Here is a 24,165-nt window from a genome sequence, read left to right as displayed (position 1 = left end):
GACTTCACATGTCCCTTGTTGTCTCGTTTCCAGATGGGTATGGGAGCAACAAGGATGGGTCAGCCCAATGCCACACAGTTACAGAACCAGTACCTCCCTCCAGGCCAGTTTCCTGGGTCCAGTCCAGGACGTGGTTCTGGTCCTGTTGGCATGAACCAGCCAGGAGCACAGACTGCTGTGCCACAGGTAAGAATTAAGTGACAGAGGGACAGTACCTTATAACGTAAAGATGAGTTTGATGCCAAGGGGAACTTTTCAAACATCTCTTCAGCTGAATGTGGGAAACCTGCTGAATGAATATGAAGGAGGACAAACATAGCAATCAACTCTCAGAGCAGCTTTGCGTCTTCCTTATTTAATGAGTTCACTTTATAGGTTTCAAACAGACGGACTGGAAATTGTGTTTTGACTCAGAAGTTCCCGAGTTGTGTCTTTGTCTATAATTAGTTAGACACATGTTGTTCATAATTGTTTCTCACATACTGAGTAGATCCATCTTTTTCAGAGTTTCTATAAAAAGATTTCTGTTGTAGTTAAAAAGAGAAGGGACAAATGGCTTTTTTTCTTTCTCTAACCTCTGTGTCCTATCCTCTGTAGCAGAACCAGATGTCAACGCCGCCTTCCCTCCCAGCCAGCAGCCCTGCAGCACAGTCTGCCTCTTCAGCTCCAGGCTCCGGAGCCCCTGGAGGCTCCATGGGGTCTGGTAGTGCCAGTGGTGCTGGGCCTTTACCCAACCTGCCTCCATCCTCCACCTCCACCCAGCCCAACTCGTACCCTCACTGCCCACCCATCCGAACAAATTCCCCCTCGCCAGCACGCAGCTTAACGCCTCAACCGCATCAAACACCCCCCACGTTACCTCGTTCTCGGACCCCACAGCCACAGACTCCCAGCACACCCCAGCTGCCCCCTCCACAGCACCCCCAGCAGCAGCAGCAGCAGCAGCAGCAGCAACAACAACAACAACAACAACAAGCTTCACAGCAGCAGCAGCAGCCATCAGGGCAGGCAGAGAACCCCAATCAGCTTCCGCATCAGATGCTTGGGGGTGTGGCTTCCTCAGGCCCCCAAGCAGGTCAGGCTTCTTCGGTGCCTACCCAGAATGCTCATGTGCCATTGCAGCTGCCTCAGACCCCAGTGAGTAGATCACCCTGCTTTTATTACTTTGCCCACTCCTTTTCCAACTCAGACTTGTTTTTCTACAACCACCTGTTTATGCCTTATTCAGTGATGCTCTTGGCTTCCCGCTCGCTCTGATTCAGTTTGTCGATTTAAAGTTTAGGTTTTGTGAATGAATTGAGGGTTTTCAAACTACTTACATTACTTTTGAAAAATTCACTTCAAAATTACAAATTAGTTTGAGAAAGAATTAGATGACCAAAAAGTCCTTGAATTGGATTACAAAACAATGGTGAGTGAGTGTGGGAACCCAACAAAAAAACAAATGTGTCCCTTTTGTGGATTCTAACTTGCCATTTATAAACCTCACTCCATTTCTGTGCTTTTGCCACAGCTGTCTCCGAAGCCTTCTCTGAAAGCAGATGGTCAGGTGTCCTCTCCAGCCTCAGTCAGCAGCAGCACTGATCCCAGCTCCCAGCTCAACCAGGCGGACGGTCCTGCTCTCAGCCAGGAAGACGTCAAAATGGAAGTGAAGAAGCAGGAGGAGGAGGAGGATGAAGGGGATGAGAGCCAAGGAGAGGGCAAGGGAAAGATGGGCAAGGGTCTGCCTGACGTGAAGACGGAGGAGAAACCAGAGGTAAGATTGTCCACGTTGACTTACTGACACTCTTATCTGGGTGTCTGAAAATCCTGGAAAAGTATTAAAATGTCTGAAATGATACAATGTACAAGGTCATTTATTTATCATTTTAAAACACAAGGTTGTATAATGAAATGAAAGTTGGAGTCTTCAATTCAACTCAACTTTATTTATATAGCGCCAATTCATAACAGAAGTTATCTCATTGCACTTTTCCTATAGAGCAGGTCTAGACCGTACTCTTTATAATATTAATTACAGAGACCCAACAAATCTCATGAGCAAGCACTTTGCGACAGTGGCAAGGAAAAACTCAGTTTTAAGAAGTTGCAAACTCGAGCAGAACCATACTCGATGGTGGGCGGCCATCCACTGATGCCGTGTTTTGAGAGAGAAGGGGGGGGAGGGTAGCACAATGCAAATACCACCTAGAATTTTAAAATGGTAATAATGTAATGGTAGTGGTAATATTAATATGTTTATAATAATAGGAATGACAGTCATAGGAATAATAATTGACAATAATAGTAACAGAGCCAATAACAACAACTGTAGTAGCAGTTGTCAAGCAGGAACACGGGGGCAGCAGGTGGCCCACAGCCACAGATCCAGACTCTGCATCTCCGGAGGCAGAAATATCTGCTGAAAGCGACAGAAGGAGAGAGGAGAGAAACGAGAAAGCACAAAACTTCGGGAGAGAGAAGATGTCGAGTTAGTAACATACAGTAATGGGATAAAAATGCATACAGATGGAGATGGAGAGGTAGAGAAGGAGAGAGGAAAGAGGTGCATCATGGGAAGTCGCCCGGCAGTCTAGGCCTATAGCAACATAACTAAAGGATGGTTCAGGACTCACCCAAGCCAGCCCTAACTATAAGCTTTATCAAAGAGGAAAGTCTTAAGCCTACTCTTAAATGTGAAGATGGTGTCTGCCTCCCAAACCCAAACTAGGATCTGATTCCACAGGAGAGGAACTTGATAACTGAAGGCTCTGGCTCCCAGTCTACTTTTGGAGACTCTAGGAACCACAAGTAACCCTGCATTCTGGGAGCACAGTGTTATAGTCGGGTAATATGGTATTATGAGCTATTTAAGATATAATTGTGCCAGACCATTAAGAGTTTTGTAGGTGAGGAGAAGGATTTTTAATTCTATTCTGGATTTTACAGGGAGCCAGTGCAGAGAAGCTAATATTGGAGAAATATGATCTCTTTTCCTAGTTCTTGTCAGTACACGTGCCTCAGCATTCTGGATCAACTGGAGAGTCTTAAGGGACTTATTCGGGCAGCCTGATAATAAGGAATTGCAATAGTCCAACCTAGAAGTAACAAATGCATGGACTAGTTTTTCTGCATCATTTTGAGACAGGATGTGCCTGATTTTTGCAATGTTACATTGGTGAAAGAAGGCAGTTCTTAAAGTTTGTTTCATGTGGGAGTTAAAGGATAAATCCTGATCAAAGATAGCTTCGAGGTTCCTTACAGTGGTGCTAGAGGCCAGGGCAATGCCATCCAGAGCAACTATATCTTTAGATAACGTGTCTCGGAGGTGTTTTGGGCCAAGTACAATAACTTAACACTAACTACAGTTTTGTAGAGTTTAACATCAGAAAATTGCAGGTTATCCAGGTTTTTATGTCCTTAAGGCATGCTTGAAGTTTAGCTAACTGGTTAGTTTCATCTGGCTTGATCGATATATATAATTGGTTATCATCCGCATAACAGTGAAAGTTTATGGAGCGTTTCCTAATAATATTGCCTAGAGGAAGCATATATAAGGTGAATAGAATCGGTCCAAGCACAGAACCTTGTGGAACTCTGTGACTAACTTTGCCGTGCACAGAGGACTCACCATTAACATGTACAAACTGAGATTGATCTGATAGATAGGATTTAAACCAGCTTAGTGCGGTTCCTTTAATGCCAATTGAATATTCCAGTCTCTATAATAGGATCTGATGGTCAGTGGTGTCGAACGCAACACTAAGATCTAACAAGTCAAGTACAGAGACAAATCCATAATCTGATGCAATTAAAAGGTAATTTGTCATTTTCACCAGTGCTGTCTCTGTGCTATGATGCACTCTAAATTCTGACTGAAAATCCTCAAACTATTGTTATTTAGAAAGTCACACAACTGTTTGGCGACTGCTTTCTGAAGGATCTTAGAGAGAAAGGGAAGGTTAGATATACAGTAGTAGTTGGCTGAAACCCCTGGATCAAGAGTGGGCTTTTTAAGAAGCAGTTTAATTACAGCTACTTTAAAGGATTGTGGTACATAGCCTGTTAATAAAGACAGATTGATCATATCCAGTAAAGGAGTGCTAACTAAGGGTAAAACGTCTTTAAGCAGCCTAGTTGGAATGGGGTCTAAGAGACAGGTTGATGGCTTAGATGAATTAATTGTCAAATCTCCTCCTGGGCGAAGGTCCATTGTTCTTTAATCCAAACATGATTGTCTGATGACAACGATGATGTATTACTGTCGTAGATAATACATGTTTCAGCAATAAAGCCGGGGGAAAATAAACAAAAAGCATGAATGTAGCTAGCAAAGTTTGAAGGAGCTACAGGCCGCAGCATCTACATGCGCAGCCAAATCTTCTCATCCAGTCAATTTAAACAATTTAGGTTTAGCCCTCCATCAAATCCAGTCAGACATCAAATTATGTCTACATTTCAGGCCTAAAGGGTTTTGATTATAGTTTAATATAGTTTTTATAAAAGAATCACATTGATAAGCAATCATTATAATGACACTTGAATCTTTCTTTCAGATAAAGAAAGAGAAGCCGTCAGGAGATGGGTGTAAAGGCGAGCCCATGGATACATCTTCTTCTTCGGTGTCATCGTCAGTAGCAACAGGTGAAGACAAGAAGCTGGAGGTGAAGAAAGAGCCCAAAGAGGAAGAGGAGGGGTCAGGGTCAACAGCCTCCAACAGCTCCCCAGCCAGCGCTCAGAGCAAGAAGAAAAGTAAGTTTGGAATCTTCACTCTGTTGTTGATTTAACAGCTATCATTATCTGCATGAGTAGACAGAAAGTGTACTCAAGTAAAAGTACTATTACTAACAAGAACTCAAATATAGAAGTAAAAATAGTCATTAAAATAATTACTTGACACACCAAAACTATCGTAGTTTATTGTACCATGAACTTTTATTTAACCACCTCTGTTGGAGTAAAAACTGCACCACAAAAGAGGAATGGTTTGCAGACTGTAATGACAGAAGAGTCGAAGTACAAATATGTCTTTTGAATAAACTGTGCGAACTTATTATCCTGTTAGCGACAGGAACTTTATAACTATTCATTGAATGAAATGGTGTACAATTGTGAACAAAATGCCAGGCCGAGGTAAACATAACAGCAGAGAGAAAATAGAGAGGAGCTCCAAAAACTATTGTGACATACTGGAGTTAATGGCCAGCTCGCTGGCTACAGCAATTCACCAACCAGCCCTGTGAGGAGTCACCACGTCGCCAATCTTCCTGCCCAACCTTTTTGTGGTGTGACCTCCGCTTAAAGCTAGGGTAGGTAATGTATTTCAGAGGAAATTTTCGTTATATTTGTTGAAATTCTCTTTACATCCCGACAGCAATCAATAAATCAAATGCTCTGAGACAAAAATGGGGGGACAAATCTGGTATCTGCTATCACAGGACTGTAATAAGCACTGCCTGTCTACCTACCTACCTGCGTGCACTCTGCATGAAAATGCTTTGGAGGGAGGCCTGAAGGGACGGGGGTGGGATTTTTTTGGTTTCTCTTACTTTATCTACCCTAGCTTTAAAGGAACAGTTCACCCCAAAATCAAAAATTCATATTTTTCCTCATACTTGTAGTGCTATTTATCCATCTAGATGTTTTGGTGTGAGTTGCCGAGTTTTGGAGATATCGGCCGTAAAGATAATCCACAGACCTTGTGAGCAGTTTCATGTAGGAGCTATGAAACTGCTCACAACGAATCTGTGGACTTAAACTCACCAGAAAAGCACCACTTTTATCACATTCACTCCCCGGACTGACACATCCAGCTACTGTGCCCTTAATGCTTAGTCTCTCTGTGTGGTGCGTCTGATGTGTGCTATGGCCGTCGTTAAATGACGCAACGCTACATGATCCTCAAATGCAGCAGAGATGAGAGGCTTTTTACAATTTGTACCCCTGCTTCTTCTTCTCTTCTCCCTTTACCTTCCATCTCTAAATCTCTTTCATTTCTCATTTCTAGTCTTTAAGCCGGAGGAGCTGCGTCAAGCTCTGATGCCCACCCTGGAAGCTTTGTACCGGCAGGACCCTGAGTCCCTTCCCTTCCGTCAGCCGGTGGACCCCCAGTTACTGGGAATACCCGTACGTATTCGAACTAGTAACAAAACTAACCTGGTAAGGGACTGCACTGGCTGCCATTTTGCTTCAACTCCTCTGAAAACGTAGCTTTTGTTTTGTTTTTCTTTTTTTCATCTTTAATATTTTTTCTCCTTTATCATAGTTGTCATATTTTCAGAATTAATTTTATATATCTGGATTCGATTTCTTTAATCTTTTAGTTGATTTTCTCCCATTGCATGTCAGAAGTTAAGAAAATGAGATTTGGAAGTGTGTGTGTGTGTGCGTGTTCTCTTTTTTGAAACTTCTTGTCATTTGTAAATCAAAGCAATGACTCTTATGAACATTTGCCTTTACTTTGATGGAACTGTAGTGAAGGACAAAAAGTAAATGAAATATGCAAATCAGATATAAAACGACATTAAGTTTGGCCAAGTAATTACAGATTTTGAAATTTAGGTTTTTGTGCTGACAGCTTTTAGTGTAAGTTGATTTAATTTTAATTGATTTCTACACCTCCCAAATATAATACCCTAAATACCCTACCATCCAATATTACATGACCCAAGCATCCATCTGAGTATTAAGCCTAATTATTTAGTAGCTGTTAGTCTTTCTTGGCACTCCAAATACAATAAGGAGACACTAATGGAGACATGTCAACACTATATATTTCAATGAGCAAAGTCCAAAGTAAGAACATCATTTGCTTTTAAACAGTTCATGAGCCAGTTGCTTTCATTTATCACTTTTAATTTGTTTGACTTTTGCCTTTTTGACATCAAATTTTAGGTTTTAATTTGAATTATGATTTTTGTAGTTTTCATCCTAGTATTCCATTGCTAGCTTTCTAGTTCAGTTCCTCACCAGTAGTAGTGTGTTGGTGTTCAGGTGGGCAGTGTGTAGAGGTGGGACAATACCTTTTACCCTCATTGCATCCAAATTAGGGGGGAAAAGGGTACTTGATAAGCATCAGTATGTATTTGCATACAGGTATAATCATTGTATTGAAAACAGAGTGTCCGTCCTCATGCAATATAAAGTTGGCTCACCTCTCTTCAGGAACCTCCACAGTCAAGTGATGCAACTTTCCACTGTTGTATAATTATATAACACCATTTTCAGATTTAAAAAAACCAGCCACTAATTGAAAATGTTTCTCACAAACCGGTGGGATTTATAAACACTGCAGTGATATACATGTGGCTCTGTAGGTTGATATAGTAATATGCATCATTTGTTTGTTCATGTGAGTGGTTCCACTCAGAGATGAGGGTCTGTTTCCTAAATCTTGTTGCCATGGTGACACTGAGATGGACCCTGCTCTTTGAAATTCACACCTCCTCTTTTATTTATTTTTATTTTTTTGTTGAATCTCCAAAAAGCCTTTTCTTTTCCTCGCCCTCCTCTCCGCTCCTTTCTCAAATGGCGTTTTAGTTTGAGAAGAAGCGGAGAGCAGATGACAGGAAAAGGAAAAACAATTTGGAGACTCATCCGTCCCTCTTACATTTGCTTCACCTCAGCACTATTGGCTTTAACTCTGCCATCATATTGCCACTCATGCTGCTGGCATTGTTAATGCCAACCGCTATGTTGCTAAAAACAGTAAATCTCTGTCTGCCTGTTGCTGTTGCCACTGCTCTGTTCTTCTTGGTTTTGCACCCTGATCGCTTTCTGGGCCTGAAAGCTTTGTTTGCTTTCAGACTTCAGCAGAGAACCATTCCCCCAGCTGTTGGACAGTGTTTAGCGCTGTGTGGCAAAATGAGCAAATTGATATATAATGATTTTCACAAGGCTTGGCTTCAGTTGCAATAGGAAATGTAAAATGCAATCTCATCTGTAGCTAGCTTTTGAATGTTTGCTGTTATATGAGCAGCAGAGGACCTGACAGACTTGTGGCGGTCGCCTGGTCCCTGTTCGCAGTACAGATACAGTACAGGGACCTGCCTTTATGTGTAGGGTGCAAAGCAGAGAGCTGGAGGGCAGAAGTTGTCATGTCTCTCTGTTTGCATGCGAACCTTCTTCTCTGCAGCGCTCAACAACATTGTCCCCCTGCACCCTCTTCTCTCCTTACTCTGGTCCCACCTGGTCAACTTCATCACACCTTCACCTGACGACCACAACGCTGATGATGATGATGATGATGATCATACTCTTCTTCCCCATCTCTCTCATCTTGGTCCCTCGGATGACCAAACGCTCCCACCATCTCGCTGCTCTCTCTTCTCTCCCTCCTCTGACCCTTCTCAACTCCTGAACTTTACCTCGACCTGCCACTCAAATCTGGATGGCGGCCCTGCAAACCAGGACTACTTTGACATCGTGAAGAACCCCATGGACCTGTCAACCATCAAGCGAAAGCTGGACACGGGACAGTACCAAGAGCCTTGGCAGTACGTCGAGGATATCTGGCTGATGTTCAACAATGCCTGGCTGTACAACCGCAAGACGTCCCGCGTCTATAAGTACTGCTCCAAGCTGGCTGAGGTGTTTGAGTCGGAGATCGATCCCGTCATGCAGGGCCTTGGATACTGTTGTGGGAGGAAGGTGAGGCCAGAGCGTATGTTTTTTTTTTGTTTTTCTGAACTCATTTGGTCTGAGATGAGGAATTTTTCCTTCAGTGAAGACATTTTGCTTGTCTTTTTTTTTATTGAGCTAATTTATGGTCAGGATTTGTTTTTTAAAGGAATAGTTTTGTAGTGACATTCAGGGAAATACGCTTATTCACTTTCTGGTTGAGAGTTATAATAGTGTTATTCTCCTCTCTCTCCTCTAATTTTCCGCCTGAAAGTGAATAAGGGAAATAAGTCATAACACACATGCAAGTGAGGAGTTTCTCTTTGTGGGTCTCAGTACTGTATGCTTGTGTGAGGAGTGTATGTATGAGAGGTGTAATTTATTCACTTCTTCTTTTTGTCTCTTTATTGTTACAGTTTGAGTTTTCCCCCCAAACTCTATGCTGCTATGGAAAACAATTATGCACCATCCAACGTGACGCTGCTTATTTTAGCTACCAGAACAGGTAAGGGCTGTCGGCACATTGGAACACAAGCACACACAGATCACAGACAAATAGCATTTAGAAAGTGTTATCGACATGTAGATCTTTTGCTGTGAAAATACAGCCAATGAGATCAGCTTGTATGTGTCTTGTTGTATTTTGCACATTGATAATATTTCCTACCGCATCGATCAATCAGTGCAATCACAGATGAGTTTTAATTTGGCTTCAACTCGTTACCCTGGCACCATCTCCATCTTCATAGTTCACCATTTTGATTTTCATTATGTTGTCATTAATAAAGTGGGCTCCTGTCTTCCTCAGCAGTTATTTTTTATTTGTTGCACCATTATTTCCCACTGAGTAAATTTACATGCAATGTAAATTGCAATTTACAACAATGACGGCTTGCATTTTCTGATATTTACTTGCATAAATGGGGTGGGGGTATCCATTCTCACCACCAGAAGAAAGGTTCCCACTTTATAAATGAACTGAAGGGATGATGGGTCGCTGTTGCTTTACCATTTATTTATTTTCTCCTCATCCACCCTTTCATGTCGGAGACTTGTATTCTCACTCCCTTCCTCCTCCACAGCTCCTAGTGGTCTCTCATGTTGCTGTAATGTTGTTGTTGTTTACCACTGGACGTCTGACGCTAATCTTTGCTTTGCCTTGGCTCTCTGTCCTCTGTTGGTTGTTGACATCCTGTCCTTCCCTCCCTCCTCCATGTCCCCCCTCTCCCTATCTGTCCCCTCCATTGTCTTTGTCTGACCTGTAACGGTTTATTTCATGCTTTTTTAATATTCATTTTGACCTCCTCCCTCCCCCCCCCCCCCTTCCCTTCTCTCCTTCCTTTTTTAACGCTTGTGATGTCTGCATTGGCCTGTTTTGGTGTGACCAATCATCCACTCCAAAATTTACGCGCAAAATCAAAACACCCGCCCACACAAAAACCCTGCATCACGATTGGCTGCTTCCTCCTGGCGACGACCCACCTTGCCCTCTGCCTCCTCCTGTGTGTCCGCCCCCTGGCCTGCCCTGCCCTGCCCTGATTGGCGGCTGCTTCTTCGTGCCCTCTCTGTGATTGGCTGTGCTGATGGCGAACGGTGTAGTTCACCAAAATATGGGCTTCTTGCTGACAGGTACCACTTCTGTGAGAAGTGTTTCAACGAAATCCAAGGCGAGAGTGTTTCCCTGGGGGACGACCCCTCCCAGCCTCAGACGTGAGTACCATCGCAACACGGCACCACTCCATCAAATGGAAATATTATACAGTAGACATCTTGTTCATCATATTTAGTATGTTTAGAGACTTTGGGATCTGTGCTAAAATTTAAAGTGAAGTTATGTTAAGTTACAACGATCAATCATTTAGTCCATCGACAGAACATTTTTTGGCAACTATTTTGATAACCCATTAATCATTTAAGTCATTTTTTAAAGTAAAAATGCTAAACATTACCTAGTTCCAGTTTTCATTATATAGACCAAATGATTAATTAAAAAACTGATCAGATTAATCGATAATGATGATTGTTCAATCCCACAGAACTTTAGTTCTGTAACTAACAATGTTTGGCAACAGTGTTTGAGTTTGTGATCCACCGGCAGCTCAGTGGGGTTTAAGAGGTTAAAGATCATGAATAGCTTACATTTTTTGTGATTGCTTGCAACTCTTGATTTCTTCTCTGGAGTTCACTTTTAGTTTTGACTTTGAAATGTAGAAAATGAATCTAAACAATACATAAAGGACATTTTGAAACAAAGTCCTCTTTTCTCATTGGGTGATTTCGTCTTTGTTTCATAGGATAAATAATCAGTATAACAATATGTAGTGATGAAATATTTAGCTTGTGGGCACATTCTAAATTTCTATAAGCATTTTCTGACTTGAAGATGGAGGATTCTGCACATCGCCTGCAGTCTTCAAAGGATTACCTTGTTGTGTCTGTTATAGTAGTTTACAGTTTTCTGATATTTCCTACAGGTCCATCAACAAAGACCAGTTCCAGCGAAAGAAGAACGACACACTGGACCCTGAGTTGTATGTCTCCTTCTCTCTTAACTTTCATTTCTTATTATTCCGCACCATCTCTGTGATGCTGGAAGATCTATGATTTTCTATATTTAGTTTAAATTGCGTCGTGATTTTAGATACTTTTTTTTATTCGAGCCACTTGTCATGTCATAACTTTTTACTTATTTACCTACTTATTTAGCAACTTTGTAGCTCCTGCAGAGGAACTAACAGGGTATTTTCATTGTGTGTGACACGTTGCCTTATTAACTTTGGTTATTGTGTCTGTCTTTTGTCTTGTCATTCTCTCTCTGCTCAGACTTGTGGAATGTATTGATTGCGGTCGTAAAATGCACCAGATCTGTGTCCTGCATCATGAAACCATATGGCCGTCAGGGTGAGCCAGCTATCATACGTACATACACTACATTATATACACAGGTACATTCTGTTACGTGACTTGGTCTGGAAAATAAATTTTGCCTTTTGTATTTCTTGAAAAGCTTTAGAATTATCCAAATCATCAATAAAGGTGCTGGAAAAGTACAACTATTAAGTCCTAACAAACATGAAGACACATTGTCATGTAGCTGCAGACATGTTGTTTCAAGTTAAAGATCGCCCACAGTTCCAACATTTTGAGGTGCAGTTTGGACAGAGTTTTGAAACTGAAAATATGTAGGAGACGGAAAGTGCCTGCCAGTCTGGCAGCAACAGCCACACATGCAAACGAAGTCCTGCAAGCTCGAGTGTAGAGTGAGAGTCTCTCATTGCTCAAAGTTTGGTCTCCCTTCATGTGTGGTCTGTTTGTAATTAAAAGAAGTAATTTCAGAGTCACTATAGTTTAAAGAATAGAAGGCTGACATGAAAGGCTAAGTCATCTCTTGATAAAAGCCACTTAATCACTGTTATTGGTGCGGATTGTGACAGGGCTGATGGTAACCTGCAAATTGAACCATTTCCTATTTACTTCCTCCCTAACCACAGCTTTGTATGTGACAACTGCCTCAAAAAAGCCAATAAGACGCGGAAAGAGAACAAATACGCCGCCAAAAGTAAGTGGAGTAACTCTGAGCTACGGCTCATTTCTTGTCTGTGTTTTACGACCCTGCCTGCCTCCTTTCCTTCATCCAGACTTTGTCATTGTGTTTTCATCTCTTTTCATCCTAGGTTTTGATCTTTCTCTTTTAGCCTTAATACCAACGTTTCTGAAAACTCAAACTGTATTAGTGATGAATAATGAGTCCATATTTTAAAAGAATCTGTTTCTTTTACATCTTACTTTGTATTTTAAATTATTTTGTCAAGTTATAAGTCAAGTCAGGTCAATATTATTTATATAGCCCAATATCACAAATCACAAATTTGTCTCAAGGGGCTTTACAATCTGTATAGCATACGACACCATCTATCCTTAGACCCTAGGAATAATTATCTCCTTTTGAGTTGATCCACGGCTGCCTGGTTTAAATGCCCATTGATTCCCTATCTGCCCCTCTCCCTCAGTGAAAATATCACCTGCAGTAAACCCAGTGTTTTCATTTCTTAGCCTGTCTTCACTTGATATTTTCCAGTGCCAGTCATTATCAATTTATTCATGTGGGATTTTAAAGACAGACACCTCTCTTTCTTCATCCTTTGTACTGTGTTTTGCAGGGCTTCCTCAGACCAAGTTGGGGAGCTATTTGGAGACACGAGTGAACGACTACCTCAAGCGGCAGACCCACCTTGAAACTGGCGAGGTCACCATCCGTGTGGTCCATGTCTCAGACAAGGTGGTTGAGGTCAAGCCAGGGATGAAGTCCAGGTAGGAGGTTGAATTTCACTGCTGCTGCAGGTGTTGGATGTGTGGTGAGACGGAAGCACCAATGAACATATTTAGGATGATGGCTTGCTGATTAACTTAACTTGATATTAAACTGTGAGGCAACATGCTCTTGGCTCAACTGTAAAACAGTGAACTCTTGAACAATTAAGGTTATCACCAGTTTATTCTGGTGCCAAACACATTCACACTAAATGTTTGGCCTGCAGCACCAGACCATACCAGTCTCCTTTGATCTACATGTATACAAGTATATAAATGACCAAACATGTGCATGAACAAGCATTAAAATCACTGCAATATTTACAACAGATTCCTAGCTGTGATTATTTTTACAAACATATTGTAAATTCGGGCTTTATCATCCAGCCCTAGTGTGTTTTATTGCATTGTGATATTGTGAACAAAACCCAGAAGAGCTGAACATTGTGATATCTAACATGTGTGTGTGTGTAGTGAAATAATCAGGTCATCACATTCAGTCAAAAGTAAAGAATCACTTGTCCACAGTCAACCAAAATGAAAACATGGAGGAAGCCAAAAAGAAAACCTTCTGAGTTTTTACAAGTTAAGAAAAGTAGAGACAAACTGCCCAATTGGTCACAATCAGGTACGGGTGAGTCCCTCAGCAAGTCAGACATCAGGCTGACGTTAGTTTGATTATCACTAGTTGGACACATGGACACACCCAATAGAGCTTGCATGAAGTTACTTTTACAGTTTGTATCGAACAGCTGGATTTTTACCATCGATGGCTGTGATCAAACAGGGGTGGGAAGGAGTGCTAGGGACAGCACACCTCTCCAGGACCAAAGTTGTTGTTGCTAGGCAACAGCTGGTTGGCCATGGTGCACAGTAGAGCAGGTAACAGACCAGTCTGGTTGGAGAGTTTGTTTACTGAAGTGCAGGAAATATTGTGAACACTGGTGGAGCATAATTGCATGTTAGCAATGGGGCAAGTTTTATTTCAGAGGCAACAAACTGATTCAGTACAACAGCCCACTAATGGATTTTAGACCACCCATGGCAACAGCTATACAGTAAGGTTTGTGTCTTGTAGTTGTCTAGTTAATTTCAATGTTTTTAAATATATAGTATTAATGCTCTCAGTTAATCCCTTTGGGAAAACTCACCAGTTGGTGTTTTCCACAAAATGCCAACACTTAGACCACATCCCACACTAAATGACCATTCTGTGCTATGGTTTTGTACCAAGTCCTGGCTGATTTATGTGCTGCACTTACAATTAATATCATTTAGTTTGAGGCTTGTAATGTGTTAAGTTGAAATTTCCATTCACTTGTTAGGATCTTGCGTCTCAACTGTTATGCAGTGGAACCAAATACACCACTGCCTTCAACACTACAACTCCATCGAGAAGTCATCATTGTCTGAATTCGAACCAGCTAAATATGAAAAGCATTGCACTGCTAGTTGTAGTCCATATTTGCACACCTCCCCATGTTGTGATGTAGCTTCGTCAGACAGTTCAGAAGGTGAAATGTTACAGTAAAGACACAGCAGGAAAGAGTTGCTGACAACATTTCTTGGATTTCATAGCTGTTTTCCTCACCCTGGCTGTTTTTTCCTCCAGGTTTGTCGACAGCGGAGAGATGGCTGAGTCCTTCCCGTACAGGATGAAAGCCCTGTTTGCCTTTGAGGACATCGATGGAGCAGATGTGTGTTTTTTTGGCATGCACGTTCAAGAGTATGGCTCGGACTGCCCGCCTCCCAATCAGAGACGAGTGTACATCTCCTACCTGGACAGTGTGCACTTTTTCCAACCTCGACACCTCAGGACTGTTGTCTACCACGAGATCCTGCTAGGCTACCTGGAGTATGTTAAGAGGCAGGGGTAAGTGAGAAAAGTTTATAACAAAGCTGCAAGAGACCCCAACTGAGCAGCTGAAATCAGTTATGAGAGTTATTTCTCTCAATGAAAACTTTTGTATTAGCTACACAGGGCCATTATGCAGTGTAAAGTGTATTTGTTGGGCTTTGTGTTGTAGGCGCTTCTATAGACTGTTCTCAGTAGCATGAAAATGAGCAGGCAGATGGAATGGAAATCAATTTACTTCTTTTATAATGAATATAATTACATTTCTCCCTGTTTCAGGTTTACAACGGGTCATATCTGGGCCTGTCCACCCAGTGAAGGGGATGATTACATCTTCCATTGTCACCCAGCGGACCAGAAGATCCCCAAGCCAAAACGCCTGCAGGAGTGGTACAAGAAGATGCTGGACAAGGCTGTTTCTGAGCGCATTGTCCATGATTACAAAGTGAGACGTGTTTTCCGTTTAGTTATTGTACCAACAATGTGAATTAATGCATTTATCACTGAAGAAAACAATCAAGCCCCAAGACATTGACTCATCCATAGTCCCTAACATTGCTGCACAATATCAAGACTTAAGCATATGTTCCCATTCTGCTAATATTCTATTCTTTGAAAACAATCTCACCACAAGTTTACTGGCTGTTGTGGAGCTTTCGATCATACCACATGTAGATGTTCAAATGTCTGTTTTTAATTTAAAAAAAAATGTAAATTTAAATATCTACAATTCCATGACAACTGGTCAAACTGCATCTGCTGATGAAGATCGTGTGATATGATCAAAAGACCTGGAACAACTACTAAATTGATGGTTTTCTCAACCGCTGTTTTCCACGGTCATAAATGAACTTTGAACCTCAAAAGTATCAGTTTCGTTGTTTCCTAAAACAGTGAAAAGGCTAATAAGGACATTAACGACATCACTAGCACTTGAACACTTATCTTTGTCCCTCAGGACATCTTCAAGCAGGCAACAGAGGACCGGCTGACCAGTGCCAAGGAGTTGCCGTACTTTGAGGGCGACTTCTGGCCCAATGTGCTGGAGGAGAGTATCAAGAGCTGGAGCAGGAGGAGGAGGAGAGAGAAGAGGGAGGAGAACAGCACCTCCAATGAGAGCACAGATGTGAGTAGAGTAAGAGGTCCACATTTAATCTTCACTTTCAGGGTCATTTTTGTCAAAAAATATTGATGTTTTTCATGGCAGTGCTGTCTATTTACATTGACATCAAAACATTCACAGGCCACAAAAGGAGACAGCAAGAATGCCAAAAAGAAAAACAATAAAAAGACAAGCAAGAACAAGAGCAGCTTGAGCCGAGCCAATAAGAAGAAACCAGGGATGCCCAATGTTTCCAATGACCTTTCCCAGAAGCTCTACGCCACCATGGAGAAACATAAGGAGGTATACGAGTCTAACTTGTTTATAGCAATAGCTGCTTACTGTTCTATTGGATTATATGGCATAAATTATAAGAACATTACGGTGATTTATCATCAGTTATCACATTGACTCCACTCTGTGAATGCAGATCATTAAAATAGTAGTACTAGTTGATACAGCTTATACTATGGCAACAACTGAGTTTAGTAAGAATGACCTTAACTTTACCTTTTACTGACAGCAGACTAATAATGGATTAAAGCGCCAATAATCTATATTTTTATATTAACAATGGATCACATGACTACTTACATGTAAAAGGTGTTACTCATAGTGATGAACCCGCAGCTAATTATCACAAACTCTCCAGATCCCCTCAGCTCTACGGAGGTTTTCACCGTCTTAAGTGTTTTATTTAGTTTAATAAACACTCAATTACAGTAAATAAGAAAAGACAACTATATATTAATACATTGGAAAGTTAGAATAAAGGAATCTACAAGAATAAGATATTCTGAAGACTGTAGAATCTGTTGATAGTAGGCCAAGATGTTGTACGTAAGGGAAAAGGTGGTAATTTTAATTATTTATTTTCCTAAATGTATATTAATCTAAAATCCAATCTTTATAAAAGCCTCTCTATATGAGCAGGGCCTGAATCAACATCGTCCACCGACTGTAAGAAAACTTAAAGCTGATCCTCTCCACTCCCAGGTCTTCTTTGTCATCCGCCTCATTGCTGGCCCCACCGCCAACTCGCTGCCGCCCATCACTGACGTGGACCCCCTAATGGCCTGTGACCTGATGGATGGCCGAGATGCCTTCCTGACTCTAGCCAGGGACAAGCACCTGGAGTTCAGCTCCCTCAGGAGGTCCAAGTGGAGCTCCATGTGTATGTTGGTGGAGCTGCACAACCAGAGCCAGGACCGCTTCGTCTACACCTGCAATGAGTGTAAACACCATGTGGAAACCCGCTTCCACTGCACTGTCTGCGAGGTGAGAATCGGGACTCCCTCAAATCTTGCTTTTCTGCCTTTTAATTTTAGTGGAGATCAAACTGCATCAAGAAAACGGTAACCCTGTAATATTTTAAATCACCAACATTACGTTTTTCTCAGTTTTCCGCATAAAGCTGGCGTTTATCACACATAAACACTCTCCAGAGAATATAAATCAAAAAACTCTATCCTGTCAACACTAAAACACATCACTAAACAATGTTTTTCCAACTTTGTCCCCTCAAACTCTCAGATCATTTATTTTGAAAGTCAGTATACCCAGTCACACTATGCAGCTGTTGTCTTTGCTCTGCATTTGTGGTTATCAGACAAATTTGTGACCATAAAACAGTGATTTGATTTGATTGGTTAACAGGTAACATTTATATGGTATACATTTCTTTTGTATTCAAGTTGCTGATGAATAAATAAGGTCAGAGGTTTTGGTTGAAAGCAGATAACAGAAGCCTGGTGGTTTTAATAGATGTGCTTTTTTTTCTCCACTACAATTTGGAACCGCTAATTCCATTGTCATGTGCAACCTTCGATACACATGGAGTCGGTAACAGCCCCAGGTTTCACACCAGTGCCTTGACTTGAGCTGCTAGTGCAGCGAGAAAGACATGATCCCTCACTGTCTTCCAACCATTGCCAGTTATGTTCATCGGAGTGCACAGGAATTGATAAAAACTCACTCCTGTTTCGTTAAGTGTGACAGTTACACAACGGCAAAACATTTCAAAATGTTGGTGTGGGCATGTTGCCGTAGGGTACGGGTGAGAAGATGAAGTATGAACCAAGATGAACCAGTTTAAAGGCTTATGAAAAGCCAAGACACCACACGGTTTGAGACAGGACTGCACAAAATGTAGTGAACTTAGTGACTGTGCATAAAACTGGTTTGTATCATTTTAGTTTCACAGGAAAGTCTTAACATGTATTAAATCATCCAGTACTTATATATTTTCCCATCCCTCTTTTTTCCTTTTTCTTCCCCAGGACTATGACTTGTGCATCACCTGCTACAACACTAAAGGTCATGAGCACAAGATGGATAAACTGGGGCTTGGACTGGACGACGACAGCAACAACCAGGCAGCAGCAGCTACCCAGAGCCCCGGGACTCTCGCCGTCTCAGCATCCAGCGCTGCATCCAGTCGCTGGTCCACGCCTGCCAGTGCCGCAATGCCAACTGCTCTCTGCTGTCCTGCCAGAAAATGAAGCGTGTTGTTCAGCACACAAAAGGCTGCAAGCGCAAGACGAATGGCGGCTGTCCCATCTGCAAGCAGCTCATTGCTCTGTGCTGTTACCATGCCAAACACTGTCAGGAGAACAAATGTCCTGTCCCGTTCTGTCTGAACATCAAGCAAAAGCTTCGGCAGCAGCAGCACAGCACAGGCTCCAGCAGGCCCAGATGTTGAGAAGGAGGATGGGGCAGCCAGCTGGAGGGCCCCGGGAGGACCTGTCGTAGGTCTTCCATCACCAGGGAACAATGGTACCATGGCACCCAGTACCCCAACTTCTGGTGGAACCCAACCCCCAACACCCCAGACCCCGACTCAGACCATGCCTCCAGTCCTGCAGCAAGGAATGGGCCCTGGACCTGGAGTGCAGCAGCAACAGCAGCCAGGTGGGATGCCCTCACAAAGTGGCATGCCTCCTCAGCACCCCCTTCACCACCAGTTCCAGCAGATGGCGGGTGGAGGAGGCGGGGCTGGGGGGATAATGAGCTCTCCCCAGCATCAGCAGCAGATGCTTCCTCAGGTCCAGCAGCAGCAAAGTGGAGCAGGGACCAACCCTCAACAGCACCCCAACAATTTGCCTCCATATGCCAGCAGACCCCCGGGCTCCTCCCGATCCATCAGTCCCAGGGCAAACCAGTCCTTGGCTCCGCAACACCTCCCCAGCAGCAGCCTGGTGGCGCTGTCATTACTGGAAGTGTTGTGGGCCAACAACCTCCCAACCAGCCCCAGGGCCAGCCTCCCCTTCTGCAGCAACAACAGCACCCCCCTTCTGGCCCTCCACCGGCAGCAGTAGAAATTGCCATGAAGATCCAACAGGTAGCCGATGCTCAGAGGAAGATGGCTCTGCAGAGACAAGCAGCCCAGGCTGCTGCTGGCTTGATGCCTCCTCACCACCATCAACAGGGTCAAGGTCAACAGATGGGCATGGGACATCCAGGGTCAGTAGGGATGGTTGGACCCCAAGGCATGCCACCACAGACCCAAGCAGCAGTGGCAGCTGCACGGGCCCACATGGATCAACAACAGAGTGCTCCGCCAGGGATGATGGTTGGCGCTGGTGGGCCCATGCAGCAACCCCCTCAGCAGGGTAACCTGCCCCAGGGCCAGCTCTCCCCTCAGGTACAGCTTCAACAGCAGAGAATGGGTGCTCCACTTCAAAATCCTCAACAGCAGCAACAGCAGTGGGCAGGCCAGGGGATGCCACCTCAGCAGAGGCAAGCTATGATGAACCAAATGGGCCATCCAACCATGATGGCAGCTCAACAGCAGCAGCAGCAAATGCAACAGCAGCAGCAGCAGCACCAACAAGCTCAGGGCCATGCTGCCTTGATGAATATGGCACAACAGCAGATGCAGCAGCAAGGTGCTGGTGGCGGGGTCCCAGGGGGAGCTGTCCCTGGAGTTACCGGTGTCCCAGGGCTTGGAGCTGCTGGTGGTAACATCCCCCAGGCAGCCCTCCAGGAGCTGTTATGGACTCTTCGCTTGCCTAGCTCACCACTCCAGCAACAGCAAGTCCTCAACATCTTGCATTCCAACCCACAGCTCATGGCTGCTTTTATCAAGCAGAGAGCCTCAAAATACAAGGGTGGGCCAGGTGGACCAGGTGGTGTCCCTGGAGGTCCTGGTCCCACAGGGTGTCCCGATAATGTCATGCCAGGAGGGGGCCCACAGGTGAACATGAATGCTGCAGGTGCTGGCCAGCCGGGTATGCACATGGGGGTCAGGGAGGGGCCAGTGTCAACATGGCCACTATGGCCCAGCTACAGCAAGTACAGCAGCAGCAACAGCTACAGCAGCAGCAGTTACAACAGCAGCAGAGGCCAATGCTCAGCAGTTTACAACAACAGCAAGTGGCAGCTCTGCAGCAGCAGCAACAGCAGCAACAAGGGGGAGGAAGAGGTATGCAGGGCCAGGGGCCACAGATGGCAAATATCAATCCCCAGTTTAGAGAGCTGCTCATGAGACGGCATCTCCAGCAGCAGCAGCAACAACAACAGCAGCAGCAGCAACAACAACAACAACAACAACAACAACAACAGCAACAGCAGCAGCAGCAGCAGCAGCAAATGGGAATAAATCATGGTCAGTTCCAGCAGCCACAGCCACCACAGGGGCAGGGCTACATGGGACAGCCTGGGATGCAGCCTCAGGGCCCACCTGGAGTTCCGCCTCTTGGCCCTCAGCAGCCTGTTGGCCCCCCAGGCCAGCAGGGGCAAGGTTACCCAGGGTCAGTGGCCCAGCAGCAGGCTACAGCTGCACTCCAGCAGAGGCTCCAGCACCAGCACCACCTCCAGATGCAGCAGCAGAATGCCATGGTTGGCCTGCCAGGGGGTGATGCAGGGCCAGGTGGAGGGGGTGTAGGAGGTCTTCAGCAGCCACCTCAGGGCCCTCAGCCCTCTCAGGGTGGCCCCCCACCTCCATCTTCTCAGGCTCTGCTCCAACAGGCCCTCCACCAGAGGCTACTCCAGCAGCAGCAGCAGCATCTGGGCCCTGGGGGGTCACCAGCCCAGCACAGCAATCCCATGAGCCCTCAGCAGCCGCAGCAGATGGCCCAGTCCCCACACCCACATCTGCAGGGCCAGGCACTGCCCACATCCCTGGCTAACCAGGTGCGATCCCCACAGCCTTCACCCAGACCCCAGTCCCAGCCGCCACACTCCAGCCCGTCCCCACGCATGCAGCCCCAGCCCTCGCCACATCACATCTCCCCCCAGATGCAGACAGGTTCCCCACACCCTGGCCACCTGAACCAGCATCACCCGGGTATGGTGGTCCCTCCACAACAACAACAGCAACAGCCATCAACCCAGCAGCAGCAACAGAACTCTATGGAGCAGTTTGGGTCGGACCAGAGTGCCATGCTATCTCAGTTGAGTGGCATGGCAGGTCTCCATGGGCCGGGGGGGAACGGTCAGGATCCACTGGGCCAGAATATGAATCACAACCCTTTAAACATCATGTAGGAATTCTACTTAACGTGTCAAGTTGAGCTGAAAAGCTCTGTGATTCTTCGCACAAACTGCACTCACCCAGGACAGTGTTATTGTTACTACTTAGCCTTTCTTTTTTATACTATTATTAAATGTTATTTAAAATGTTTTCAATAAAGATGCATTGAACTGAACTTCCTATGGGAGATGAACAATAAATCAAGCAGTCGTTAAATAAATTAGAGAAAATGAATTGTAAGTTATTGCTGTTAATATATTTTTTTGCCAATTGTGGACAAAGGGGGGGATGGTTTCTCTACGACCCCCCCTCAACTCCACCTCTTGCTGAATACAAGAAGGGTGATATTTTCGGGGGTAAATAGGAGTAATTGCCTCTTAAGAAATGTTTTTAAGATTTTAAAAGTGGTCAAGAATTAAAGAGGAAATGATTTAATGCAAAGAACTTTTTTATCGGTTTTGTTTCCCATCATTCAGTCTGTCCATTTCTGTTTTGCAGAGTGATGTGGATTATTATTAATGTAAATCCAAACATGATGCATATCTTCATTTTTAAATGTTTGGGTTTGTTTTATTTATTGTTTCCTTTTGGGGGGTGGGGGTGTTAATGTACGCTGAGACTGCTACAATTCGTATAGAAATATATTTTTGTTATTGACTGTTAAGAAGGGGGGTAGTGGATATTTCATTTCACTTTAGATGTCTTTAGTTGGGTCTGTCCAGGTGGGAAAAATTAAATGTCAGTGTTTTATTGCAGTGGTTGAGGGTCTGCCGTGAGTTTGAGATGTTGAACGGACATATTGTGACGTCCCGGCCAGCTTCTGTATTGGACATCGGTCATGCTGGAAGGGACTCTACCCTCGCAAACAAGCAAGCCCTCTCCCTCGAATGTGTGTGCACTCCTTCCTTTAAAGACACTTAATATGGAGCAGTGGAGGCTTGGGGAGGGGGGATGCATACCTGTGTGCCTGTAACATTTTGAGTACATGGGCTGGGATGTGAAAAAATGGGTGGGGTGGGCTCCTTTTACTGTTTTTAGGATTCTACTGTTTGGAGTAAACAGACGATTTTGATCCAAATGAACTGTGTTGCACAGAAATGAGGAGAAAGGAGGAGATATGAGCAGTCAGTCTCCGTCTCTTTCTGCCTCGTCCCCTTTGCTGCTTCCCTTGGACTTTAAACCCTCCTCCTCTTTCTCCTCTGGGGGAAGTCGTTCTCCCTCCCCCCAAACTCCATCCTCTGTATCTTTCTGCTAAGAACTTTGGGAGTTTAATTTAATATTTTTTACTGTACAAAGGAAACACAAACTGTGGACTCAAATACTGTTTTTTATAATAAAATGAAAATTACCAACAGTGATGTGTCCTGCATGTGGCTGTTTGTTTGAAGCAAGATTGGGTATTTTGTGAATATGCCCTTTTAATTGAGGTAGATCACCATGGGAACCTACGCTGCACAAACTGACCTGCTCCTGGGAAGATTAACACGGATCAAAACCTGCCCACAGCCAGACCACTGACCAATCAGATCACTGCAAAAATGGAGTTGTCATTCCTACAGGATCCTGACAGGGACATGAGACTTTACAATAAAGTGAAAAGCAATACAAATCTTATTTTTTTGCAAGACAGGTCAGTAGTATGCTGCTGTTCCAGGCTTCCCATATGTTAAAAACACAACTTCTAACACTCCTAACAGTGTCGATGGTTTTACACTTTTATTCCCAGCTGTGAAGAATGTGAGGCAACTTTATGATAATAATTTGAAACATTTTCGTCTCCTCGCTCTTCTTCTCGCTGCTATAGCAGCAGAAACTCTTACACTCTTACTCGTACTTTAACATTTTAAAGTGTATCACATATTCATAAGCATGCATGGGAATTAATTAGAATATAATATATTTAGATTTAAATATATTTCTCACTTTTTCCCTGATGGTCTGAATAATACGCTAAATTTGTCGCTAGTTGCTTTTTAGAAATAAAGCTGCCAAGAGGGTCTGAAAAGTCACTAAATCTAGTGACAAAGTTGCCAAGTTGACAACACTGGCAAGGTGGCTGTCTTTTCACCTGGCTAGATCACCATGCTAACTTAGCGCCGCCCTTTCACTGATTCTTCTCCTGATGATATTTTCTCTTATTCCCTCTCCTTCCAGTGTCCCCCATGGGACCTTATTTTAAAAAAAATATGCACTTGTCACAATGACGAGACAAATAATTTTTTCATCCCGTTTGAATTGTGCCATGAATTATGATGTTTGTCAATTTTAAAGATAATTTTGCATGTAAAGAAAGTCGCAGTTTGTCGTAGTACCATTTTATTTGGTGTGAAACCGCTCAGTGAACCACATCTCTTGCTCGTACAAAAAACGTCACCAACACCAACATGGCTGTCCCTTGTAACGTCAGAAACGCTCTGGCGTCTGTCATTTTTCCAACCTAATTCTTGTCTCATTTGTGGTCTGATAAACAGTAAATTCATCCAATTAAGTGCCCCATATCGCTTCTTATTCTTCTTTTCCTTTCGGCTGTTCCCTTTCAGGGGTCGCCACAGCGAATCATGTGCCTCCATCTAACCCTGTCCTCTGCATCCTCATCACTCACACCAATTAACTTCATGTCCTCTCTCACTACATCCATAAATCTTCTCTTTGGTCTTCCTCTAGACCTCCTGCCTGGCAGCTCCAACCTCAGCATCCTTCTACCAATATATTCACAGTCTCTCCTCTGAACATGTCCAAACCACCTCAATCTGGCCTCTCTGACTTTATCTCCGAAACATCTAACATGAGCTGTCCCTCTGATGTCCTCGTTCCTGATCCTGTCCG

The 24,165-nt window shown here is 43.8% G+C and overlaps 1 protein-coding gene across 1 annotated transcript in view; it reads left to right on the top strand.

Annotated features, from left to right (window-relative positions):
* Window positions 1-22,693, top strand: part of ep300b (E1A binding protein p300 b) — a 41,345-nt gene extending 18,652 nt beyond the window's left edge. The window contains 23 exon segments of the mRNA XM_044182794.1: window positions 34-186; window positions 598-1,137; window positions 1,514-1,756; window positions 4,536-4,731; window positions 5,987-6,105; window positions 8,389-8,628; window positions 9,015-9,103; window positions 10,228-10,308; window positions 11,073-11,129; window positions 11,422-11,499; window positions 12,090-12,157; window positions 12,759-12,909; window positions 14,522-14,782; window positions 15,044-15,209; window positions 15,723-15,890; window positions 16,008-16,169; window positions 16,863-17,144; window positions 18,146-18,263; window positions 18,266-18,532; window positions 18,535-18,594; window positions 18,597-18,995; window positions 18,998-20,101; window positions 20,104-22,693. Coding sequence (XP_044038729.1) covers window positions 34-186; window positions 598-1,137; window positions 1,514-1,756; window positions 4,536-4,731; window positions 5,987-6,105; window positions 8,389-8,628; window positions 9,015-9,103; window positions 10,228-10,308; window positions 11,073-11,129; window positions 11,422-11,499; window positions 12,090-12,157; window positions 12,759-12,909; window positions 14,522-14,782; window positions 15,044-15,209; window positions 15,723-15,890; window positions 16,008-16,169; window positions 16,863-17,144; window positions 18,146-18,263; window positions 18,266-18,532; window positions 18,535-18,594; window positions 18,597-18,995; window positions 18,998-20,101; window positions 20,104-21,353 — 6,252 coding nt within the window. The 3' untranslated portion in view covers window positions 21,354-22,693.
* The last annotated feature ends 1,472 nt before the right edge of the window (window positions 22,694-24,165 follow it).

Source organism: Siniperca chuatsi, linkage group LG21 (assembly GCF_020085105.1).
Source record: "Siniperca chuatsi isolate FFG_IHB_CAS linkage group LG21, ASM2008510v1, whole genome shotgun sequence".
NCBI classification, from domain to species: domain Eukaryota; kingdom Metazoa; phylum Chordata; class Actinopteri; order Centrarchiformes; family Sinipercidae; genus Siniperca; species Siniperca chuatsi.
This window is presented reverse-complemented; position numbering and strand designations above follow the sequence as displayed.